At 42.5% G+C, this 10,928-nt stretch overlaps 1 protein-coding gene and 1 long non-coding RNA gene across 4 annotated transcripts in view; one reads left to right on the top strand and one right to left on the bottom strand.

Annotated features, from left to right (window-relative positions):
* Nucleotides 1–10,928, top strand: part of LOC138809819 (uncharacterized) — a 38,488-nt gene that overhangs the window by 1,482 nt on the left and 26,078 nt on the right. The gene's annotated exons all lie outside the window — the stretch shown is intronic.
* The window catches only part of Agbl3 (AGBL carboxypeptidase 3), a 47,289-nt gene continuing 45,081 nt past the window's right edge, over nt 8,721–10,928 (bottom strand). For all 3 annotated transcript variants that reach the window (XM_069996803.1, XM_069996804.1, XM_069996805.1), the window contains exon 18: nt 8,721–9,203. In XM_069996803.1, coding sequence (XP_069852904.1) covers nt 8,816–9,203 — 388 coding nt within the window. In that variant the 3' untranslated portion in view covers nt 8,721–8,815. The remainder of the gene's footprint in view (nt 9,204–10,928) is intronic.

Genomic DNA, 10,928 nt, shown 5'->3' with positions numbered 1-10,928 from the left:
GGGAGGTGGGAGGGTTAAGCTTGAGTCAATCAAGACATCGCAACCTAGTAATGCTTCTCCATTGTTTTTCTTTCTTTCCACCCTGGGCACCCTAGAACAAGTGAAATCTGACCCTCCCCCCAACTTCTTTGTCTTTGGGCTGTTAGATCTCTATCTCCTTTGTCAAAGATTTTTCTCATCATTGTTGATGTTGGTAGAGTAAATCTGCAGGTACTTTCTCAGAAATGGTTGCACTAAAGGTGTTTTTGGTTGTTGCTGTTGAGAACTTACAAAATGTAAAATATCTTTATTAAATTTTTTTTATTGTTAAGGTGATGTACAGAGGGGCTACAGTTATATAGGTCAGGTAATGAGCAAAATGGAAAATATCTTGATTCTAACTCTCTAATTTACTGTTGGGGCTGAATATGGCCATTTGGTTCAACAGGATTTTCCTTTATGATTCTGAGGATCTTGCGTCATTCTCTTTTAGCGTTCCTGTGATTGTTGAGAAGTTAAAAGTCATTCTTCACTTCCAAAACTATCTCTTCTCTAATGGCCATCCTTCCAGCTTTTCGCCTTAAACAACTTTAAAAGAAATAATTTGGGTGAGGTTTGGGGGAGGCAAAAAATAAAATGTGTATTCAATTTTCAATTGGAAATCTAAAATATTTCCTTGTTTTCTTTCTTGTCCTTCCCCGACCCCACCCCTGCCTCCCCAGAGCTATTCTTTACTTTCTTGCTCACTGGCTGTCTGGTGAGCTGGTTGCCTAGTGTTGAGCTGGTTGCTTTTATTCAGCTCCTCTTAATGGCTTCATCCCAAAGTCTAGATGGCACCTGTAGCCTTGGACTTCCCCAGCAGGGGTTCCTCAGTAGTCTATTTTCTTTGTTCTTGTGGTAGGCCTCTCCCCAGGACCTGCTTTCTGAGTCATTGGGCTGGAGCTAACTTGACCATAGTGCTTGCTTCCTTTTTTTTTTTTGGCCCTGTACTAGGGCTCTTAAACTTAGAGCCTGGGCACTGTCCTTGAGCTTTTGTGCTAAAGGATAGTGTAAGGTCCGCTCCTGGATGGCGAGCAGACTCCACCCTCCTCGCAGTGAAGTCTCCACCCAGTACCTGCGTTACCTAGGCAACTGGGATACCTGGAAGAGGTCACGTCCGCATCTGCTGAGGTCACATCCTAACCTGATGTGGCCACACCTTTCTCCCACCTGATCCCACTTCCCTTTACCTGGCCACACCTTTCCCCGCCCATACCCTAGATAAGGGCTAGCCCAGGCCCAGACCCCTCTCTCTCTCTTTTTCTCTCTCTCCCTTTTTCTCTCTCTGTTCGTTTCTAGCTCTTGCTCTTGCTGCTCTTTTCTTGCTCTCTCTGTTCTATTCTAGCTCACTCTCTGTTCTTTTCTTGCTCTCTCTCTTTCCCAGCCACGTGGAGTGCCAACCTTGCCTGGTCCCAGCAGATCTACCCCTTACCTGAATACCACGTGAGTGCTACTGTTCTTACCCCTCTCTGCTCTTTTCTCTCTTTCCTCTCTTCCCAGCTCTCTCTCATTCCCAGGCCTTTCCCAGCCACGTGGAGTGCCACCCTTGCCTGGTCCCAGCAGGTCTACTGAATAAACCTACCCCTTACCTGAATACCACATGCGTGCTGGTGCAGTTCTTACTCGGCTACCTCTTTTTAAAAACCTAACATAAATGGTGCCGTGACTCGGATAAAGGCTTAAAGTCAGGATAGCTGGGATTTCTCTGTTTTTTTCCCCTCGTTTTTCTTTCTTTTTTTTTTGTTCTTCCCTTTTTGCTCTGAGGAATACCCGCAGTTCTGACGGCCTTTTGCGAACCAGTCTGTCTGCGGCGGAATCAACGCATCGATACCATTGCTGCCTTCACATCCACGTCCACACCACATCTCTACTCTGGTGAGTGAAACTACTCTACGGCTCTCTGTCACTCAGTCTCTGTCCAGACGTGGCGCCACGCCAGAGAGCTCCTACGGCCTTTAGCTGAAAGGCGGTCACCTCTGAAGCCGAGGACGCTTGGCTTTGGGGGCTTGGCCATTTCTCTCTAGAGGGCTCTGGGGGAAGTCGGGACGCCGCTTCTGCCTGGTCAGCTCTCCTTCACTCACCAGACTGACTCTCCTACTCATTTAATGGGGTGCTACGAATCACGCCTGAGCTGTGAAACCCCTTTGAAATGTCTCCCGCGCTCCCTGGAAAGCCAGAGAGCCTCATTTTTATGCCATTCTCAGAAGCACAGTTTTTGCTAATGCAATGGTAAATGGTCAGAAGTTTAATTTCAGGCTCTTTGCTCTCTCTCTGCCATTCATGGGCAACTTTCTACCCTTTTTTCTACAACTTTTTGGCTTGTGCCTTGAAGAGTGCGACGCAGGCTGGGTCCCAGGGACCCCCCTCTAGGTTCCCTCTCAAAGGCTAGCCAATGTAGGCTTAATCTATTCAGGCTTTCTTTGCATTCTTTCAGAAATTCGCCATCTTGAATTCGCCATCTTGGCCACGTGGTGGGTTAAGGGTTTGGCCCCATCTGACCCTTAACCTTCCACTAAGTTTACTACTCCATCTATTCTAAGGTGCCTTGCTAACAAGTTGCTCTTTTCACAGGCCCTAGTAACTGAGGCCCAACCATCTGATGTGCTTTGTTAGCAAAGATGTCTAAATGTTGTCAAAATTTTAGGTTTTGAGTTTTGCCTTTTTTGTTTTGTGTTGTGTATTCTACTACTGACTACATGGTTCTAAAATACTGGGCATATCTATGCTAAAATTTTCATCACATCTAATGAGTTTTGTCATTTCAGAATATTTGTTGGCAATTCTTGATAAGAACCAGGTAAGCTCTACTTATTCTACTTGATCTCCTTGTTGCTTTAATTGGAAATAATAAAGGGCTTTTGTGGCAAAGATTTCAGTTCAAAGCCAGCTCGGGCTAAAAAATCCCTAAGACTCCATCTCCCAGCTAAATTCTGCAAGTGGTTCTATAACTCAGTGTGGCAGAGTGCTAGCCTTGAGCAGAAGTGCTCAGGGACAGTGCCCAGACCTTGAGTTCAAACCTCCTTGAATACTAGTGGTACTATAACTCAAAGTGGTTCAGTGCTAGCCTTGAGCGGAAGCGCTCAGGGACAGTGCCCAGGCCTTGAGTTCAAATCTTGAATACCAACTGGGACAAGCCATCCCAGCAACGAGCACCTAGACTCAGCCAGTCTAGGGAACAAGGGAACGTTGAAAGGAGTAAGAGGAGATGATGTCACATCAGCTACTTTGTGCCTGCCCTTTCAAAATTAACCTGAGCCAGGAGGTCAGTAGATGTAAGAAGCCTGCCCATCCAATGTCTATACCTGTCTACCTATTAACTGAACAGGAATTTATATTCTTGCCTTTGTCACCTGACTTCTCTACCTAGTCGCCAGATGTCAGAAGTAACTAGGGACATTTCTACCAACATTTTCAGCCCCAAGTCCTTCCTCTTGCCATTTATTTGCTTTCTAGTATTTTTTTTCCAGCCCCTCAATGCTCATGAGACTTCTCCAGATTTCATCTAAGGACTCACGCCACCAAGGTACAGCTGCTGCTCACTGCCTTCTCTGGGAGGAGACCAAATTCCAGCCTTTTACCCCTATTGTCGACGCCCCTTGTCAGCAGGAAGTAGCCAGAGAGAATCCTCGCCCTATTTCATGATTATTAAAAGGCTGGAATGTAAGGTCCGCTCCTGGATGGCGAGCAGACTCCACCCTCCTCGCAGTGAAGTCTCCACCCAGTACCTGCGTTACCTAGGCAACTGGGATACCTGGAAGAGGTCACGTCCGCATCTGCTGAGGTCACATCCTAACCTGATGTGGCCACACCTTTCTCCCACCTGATCCCACTTCCCTTTACCTGGCCACACCTTTCCCCGCCCATACCCTAGATAAGGGCTAGCCCAGGCCCAGACCCCTCTCTCTCTCTTTTTCTCTCTCTCCCTTTTTCTCTCTCTGTTCGTTTCTAGCTCTTGCTCTTGCTGCTCTTTTCTTGCTCTCTCTGTTCTATTCTAGCTCACTCTCTGTTCTTTTCTTGCTCTCTCTCTTTCCCAGCCACGTGGAGTGCCAACCTTGCCTGGTCCCAGCAGATCTACCCCTTACCTGAATACCACGTGAGTGCTACTGTTCTTACCCCTCTCTGCTCTTTTCTCTCTTTCCTCTCTTCCCAGCTCTCTCTCATTCCCAGGCCTTTCCCAGCCACGTGGAGTGCCACCCTTGCCTGGTCCCAGCAGGTCTACTGAATAAACCTACCCCTTACCTGAATACCACATGCGTGCTGGTGCAGTTCTTACTCGGCTACCTCTTTTTAAAAACCTAACAGATAGCATCCTACCACTTGAACCACAACTCTACTACTGTCTTCTTCCTTCCTTCCTTCCTTTCTTCTTTCCTTCCTTCCTTCCTTCCTTCCTTCCTTCCTTCCTTCCTTCCTTCCTTCCTTCCTTCCTTCCTTCCTTCCTTCCTTCCTATCTCAGCCTTCTGAATAGCTGGGATTACAGGAGTGAGCCACTGCCCCCATAACCCCCCAGGCTAGTGCTTGCTTCTTTAAGAGTGACCAGTCTGAAGCAATAGCCTTCTCAGCTAGACTTTTCTTTATTCTATAAAAGAGCTGGGGCAAAGGTGACCCACGCTCCTGTATTCTGAGTTGCTGAGCCTTTGGTTGCAGTACCATCCCCCAGCTCTTGGCCACACCCCTCAGAGCTGAGTCTCACCCCTGTTGAACTTCAGGGAAGGGAGTGAGTCACAGCATAAGTACCCCAGCCCTCTCTGTTCTTCCCAGGATTCAGAAAAAAAAATTTTTCTTGAATGAACTTGACTTTGCTACATATAAGGACACTTTCTTCAGAGTTTAAAGAATTTTCTGACCATTATACTTTTTACCAGTTTTGTTATTTCACTCTCAAATAGACAAGGAAACTCTGGAATTCCCATTCTAGAATTTGCCATTCTAGAATTTGATATTTTTCATGTTTTTATATTTTAAGAATACTTTGTTTTTAGAGTAGTTTTAGATCAATAGAAAAACACGAGGTTTTCTCCTGTTTATCTTTTAGGATCTTTACAACTGCATTTCACATTGAGCTCTATGATACACTTCGAGTTCATGTTTGTGAAAACATGTAAAGTCTGTGTCCGGATCCTTTTTTTTTTTTTTGCATACAGATGTGCAGTTGTTCCGTCACCAGTTGTTGAAAGGACTGTCTTTGCTCTATTGTGTTGTCTTTGTTTTTTTTTGTTGTTTTTTTTTTGGTGCCCATCCTGAAGCATGAATTTAGGGCCTGGCTGCTGTCCATGAGCATTTGTGCTCAAAGCTTGTGCTCTACTACTTGAGTCACAGCTCTCCTTCTGGCTTTTTGTAGTTAACTGAAGAGTCTCAGGAACTTTCCCACCCTGGCTTTGAGCTACTATCCTCCGTTTTCAGCCGCCTGAGTAGCTAGGATTACAGGCATTCAACACCCATTTTTGGTTGTCTTTGATCCAGTTGGCTATATTTATAAAGATCTCTTTCTGGTCTATTTTGATCTATTTATCTTTTTGCCAATAGCCACACTCTAATGTCATAGCTTTGTAGTAAGTCTTGAAGTCAGGTACTATTGTCAGTCTTCTCATTTTGTTTTTATCATTCCATATTGTGTTAGCTGTTTGAGCATTTTGGCTTTCCATATAAATTAGAGTCAGTCTGGTATTATGATTGGAATTGATTTGTAGGTCAGGTTGAGAAGAATCAATATCTTAACAATATTTAGCTTTCCTGTCCATGAACATAGGATATCTCTCCATTGATTTCTTTCAACAGAATTTTATAGTTTCCCTCATGCAGATTTTGATACATTTTGTTAGGTTTATCCCTAACTATTTGATTTCTGGGTACTAATGTGATGTTACTGTGATTTTCCTTTCCAAAATAATGGTTTATTGCTGGTATATAAGGCAGCAATGTCTTTTTGTATAGTAATATTTACGTTTCATTTGCTGTGATAAAGTGTCAGAGAAAAATCAGATCATATGGAGGAAAGATTCATTTTGGTTCAGAGTTTTGGAAGTTTCTGCTCATGTTTATTTGGCCCTGTTTCCTTGGGTCTTTATGAAAGAGAATGGTATGCTAGAAAATTAAATTTAAATATCGTAAAATAAGGTGCAGAGATGGAGAAGGGACCTCCTACTCTAGGCAAAGCATCATAACAGGTATTTGTATCAAATAATAAAGGATAAGGACAAAGGTCAAGGGCAAGGACCAAGGTCATTGTCTAGAAACTACTACTTTACTCCTCAGTTTTTCAAGAAACTGGTTTATTGCTTTAATCATCATTCACAAAGATGTTCAACTTCAGAGTTTACGACCTCAAACTTTGAGGCCCTGGGAAGTTCAAATGATTCTTCCCAGAATTAACGATCAGGATTTCCACAGGGTTTAGTCCTTTTCCTTGATCTGTGAGAATAAGAGTTATGAGAGTTCTTACCGGCTACAGAGGGTGAGAAATGTTGGGCCTAAAGTTGGGGGCTCCTCTGGAGACTAAGATATCCCTCCCCCCCCAAAGAGCATTTATTTTTATTATTTTATTTTATTTTTATTTTTACTTTACTTTTTGTCGGTCGTGGGCTTGAACCCTGGGCTTGGGCACTGTCTCTGTGCTCTTCAGCTCAAGGTGAGTGCTCTACCGTTTGAGCCACAGTACCACTTCCGGTTTTCTAGTAGTTAGTTGGAGATAAGAGTCTCATGGACTTTTCTGCCCGGGCTGGCTTTGAACCATGATCCTCAGATCTCAGACTCCTCAGTAGCTAGGATTATAGGCATGAGCCACCAGTGCCTGGCTGAGCATTTTTTTTTTTTAATTGAGGAGATAGTTATTTTCCCCAAAACATAAAGCTTCCTGTGGAAATCTATGGTTAGGATTCTTTGAAAATACAGCATTTACTTACCCTTAACATTGCATGGGTTCTCCTGAACTTCTTCAGCTACTGGAGATACCAACAGTGGGTTGCTCTGAGGACTTCCGGGCTCTCTCCTACCCAGGAGGCTTTGACTGGAACCTTTCATGCCTTGACCACACCTTCCCCTCAGGCTGCTTAGCCTCAGCCTGTGTTGGATGCCATTGGAGACTCAAGGCAGGATGGCTCTGTTTTCTCACTACATCCCTTTCTGACTTACCTGCCTAGTGTACTTCTTCCTTAGCTCATAATTCAGGAATTCCTCCCAGTGCTCTCTGCCTTACACAATACAAAGGTGCTTACTTGTTCCAGAGTATCCACATGAATAAATGACTGGAGAAGCCCGGGCATCATATGTGGCAAAAGAAAGTCCTAAAGATTACCTGGGTTTTAGGTGGGTCTTGCCATCTTTTCCACCCAAAAGCATCATCTAAGGATTCGGAGTCATTAGACTGAAAACAACCACGTATATTCATCCAACTAGCAAAGTATGATTTTGATGAATAACAGGACTTTTTAAACCACAACCTGTGCTCTTCAGTGTTATTGTGTGCCACTTTGGTCTCTGCAATGGCCATCTTTTAATATACACATATATATGTACAGATCAAGGTAGTACATAGTCAAGTACTAATTTGTGTGCCTCCAACTAATAAAGAATATATATTATATATTCTAGCATTGTATAATATATGAATGTTACAAATATTATTTATTATTGCTTATTGTTATGTATTAGTTATGAATGATTAAATATATATTATCTGTATGTTATTATTATTTTAAGGTTCACCCTGGGAAGGGGAGGCAGGCTCCTCTCTCCTCTCGGCTAAGTCTCTGCCCAGTACCTGTGTCACTTTAGTAACTGGCACACCTGGAGGCCACATCCTGGGCTGCCTGCCCTCCTCACACTTCCATCAGATGGGGGGGGGGGCAGGCCCTGAGGTCACATCCGAATCCAGTGGCCACCCTTTTCCTCACCTGGCCACACCTTAAACCCCTTCCCTATTTAAACCCAGGTCAGACCTCAGCCCCGCCCTTTTGGCCATGCCTCTTCACCATGCATGGTGTGGGCAGCATTTCAGTAAATAAACTTTTCCTGCCTGAATGTCATGTGGCATACTCTATTGGCTACCTAATTAAACCTAGCATGTTTAATTTACCTTACAATTACATCATTTCTAATTATATAATAATATAACAGTTGGAGGTATACAAATTAGTTTATATACATTATATAAATATGTTTTTATATAGTGTAAATATATTTTGCACTAGTTGAAAGTACATAAATTAGTATTTGACTATATACCACCTTATTCTGTCAATAGTTTATTTGGCTATGTTTCATGTGAATGAATAACAAATAAAAATTATAATTTTCTATGTGGAGAAATGTCTTTTTATACCCCCTAGCACTCGAACTCTATTATAGAAACTCTGGAAATGATGCTTGTTGACTGAAAGAGGCTATCAGCGATGTAAAAATCCCCAAGAGTAGACCTCACTTTTCCATTGAGTTCCTAGTTTTTTTGGTGTGACTTGCATAAGTAATTTTGAAAGAAATTTAAAAAAAATTAGTTTTTTTCCATGTTGACAAAAATTAAATAGAAAAGAATTTAAATATGAAATTAGCTATAAAAGTATGAAGATGGCTGTCTAATTAGAAGCTTAGTCTCAACTATGAAATTAAATATAAAATACCAATTAAATATGAGGATGATGGCTGTCTAATTTGAAGTTTAGTATCTGCATCTACACGTGAAGAGGGAGGGCTAGGAAAAGGCAGTGTGCTGTTTTCTCTTTACTAGGTCAGCCTGTGATGGCTGTCATTCATTCACAGCCTTCAGAGCAGCATACAGTGGGGTTCACTGTTCTTTAGAACTTCAGGTGGAGGTTGAGCGCTGTGATGCTCTGCTGCAGCTTCTCCTCATGTTTGGGTAGATGCTGAAAGCTGTGCTGGTTTGACTCTGCAGTCTAAGATTGTCACTATTGACAGGCTCTGCATCTGTTTCCGAAGTTGCCAGGGCCATCTCTGATTTGTTGCTGAAAGGTTTCACATCTTTGGTTTTTGTGGCCCAGGCTGGGGAGTGCTTTTTCCTCTCTTTTGGGTCTTTGGGGGGTGACAAATCTTCCAGGGACCGCTGGGATGTAGACTGGAACCATTCGGAGTCACTGGTTGCAATCGTTTTTTGCGTGACAAAAGGGGAATTTCTGAGTCCTGTGCATGATTTTCTAGAGCTTTTTAGATCTGGGCAAGTAGCTGGATTTATTCTAGAAAAGAAATAAATATGTAAGTGTTTGAACCAACGTCTAGCTTACTAGGTAGCTACTAGGTAGTAGTATGAGGACTAGAGAACAGGTCGCATTTTTCTCTTCGGTGAGTTTGTCAACCTTTAAAAACTTTTCACCATCTTTATGAGACCAACCTAAGTCTTCATCTTGTTTTTTTCTAACTTCGCTCTAATCTTGTGTTTCTAAATGCCCAGAAGTTATGTTTATTTGGATATCAGGCCTGATCCCAGCCTTCCTGATTTAACAAATACTTAGCTACTTACCTATATACCTGGTTATTAGAATACATTTATTATGCATGCTATAAGACTTTCTTTTTCAGTCATTAACCAGGTCAGTAGCCCTAAGGGATGAGTTTACCCAAGAGAGGAAGAGATATTGGACAGGCATGATAGCTTATACATATAATCCCAAACTACTTGAGTGGTAGAGATTTGGAGGATCACAATTCCAAGCTAGCTCAGGCAATAAACAAACAAACAAACAAACCTCCATCTCAACAAAATAAACAGGGTAGTACACAGTGTAAGCCCAGCTATGGAGTAGGTATAGGTAGGAGAATCACGGCCTGAGGGCAGCCTGGACAAAACTGTGAGCAGACCCTGTTTGAAAAGTACCAAAAGCAAAAAGGAACCAGGCATTCGTTACTCAAGTAGCAGAATGCCTGCCTAGCAAGCATTCGATCCTGAGATCACCACCACACACAAAGGAATCAAAGAGTGAGAGCATCTGTACATTATTCTGAAGAAATAACAGAGGCAAGTTTGAATGCACCCTTGACATGTTCTGGATCTCACTGTGTCCACAGTAGGCTTGAACTTAACATCCTCTTGCCTCAGCCTTCCAAGGTGCTAGAATTACAGGCCTGTACCTTCCATAACTGACCATTACATATTTAGTTTTCAAAAGAAGCTTCCAACAGTATATGAGATATCCATTTTCTCTGCATCCTCAACGGCGTTTGGTAATGTTGATTTTACTTTAGCAGTGATACAGCTCATTGCATGTTTAAACATCTTTCCATGTGGATAGGTACCATATGTAAATGTTCACTTTAGTAAAATGTCTATTCCTGCTTTTGCCTGTTTTCCAAATGAAATGCTTGAGTTGGGGAGTTTTCTTTTTTTTAATCCAGGTACTAGTTTTTGTTCATGTAGTTTGCTAGTGTTTTTGCCCATTTTTTATTTTGGTGAAATCCAGCTTATTCATTTTTCCTTTTATGAATTGTACTTTTAGTTTTAAGCATAGGAAATCTATGGTTAAGCCCCAGTCCTGGGGCTTAAACTGTCCCTGAGCCTCTCTGTGCTCAAGGCTAGCTCTCTACCACTTGAGCCACAGCACCACGTTTGGCTTTTCTGTTTATGTAGTACTGAGGAATTGAACCCAGGGCTTCGTGCATGCTAAGCAAGCACACTACCACTAGGCCACATTTCCAGCCCCTGTGATCCGTTTTGAATTAATCTTTTTTTTTTTTTAAGGTATGAGTTTAAGTACAGCTTCCAAGTTTTTTGGGCCTGTGAATGTCTAGTTGTTCCATAGGCTTACTATAAAGCCATCTTTATACCATTGGATTGCTTTTGCATTTTTGTTGAAATCAGCTGAATATATTTGTATGGACCTATTTCTTGGATCCATTCATGTCTATTCTTAGGTCTATGCATCCTCCAAGACTACATTATATTACTATGGTATGAAAAGTCATAA

Source organism: Dipodomys merriami, unplaced genomic scaffold, assembly GCF_024711535.1.
Source record: "Dipodomys merriami isolate MVZ:Mamm:240054 unplaced genomic scaffold, mDipMer1.0.p SCAF_5, whole genome shotgun sequence".
Taxonomy (NCBI): Eukaryota; Metazoa; Chordata; class Mammalia; order Rodentia; family Heteromyidae; genus Dipodomys; species Dipodomys merriami.
The sequence above is the reverse complement of the archived record's forward strand: the minus strand, read 5'-3'. Positions and strand labels throughout refer to the sequence as shown.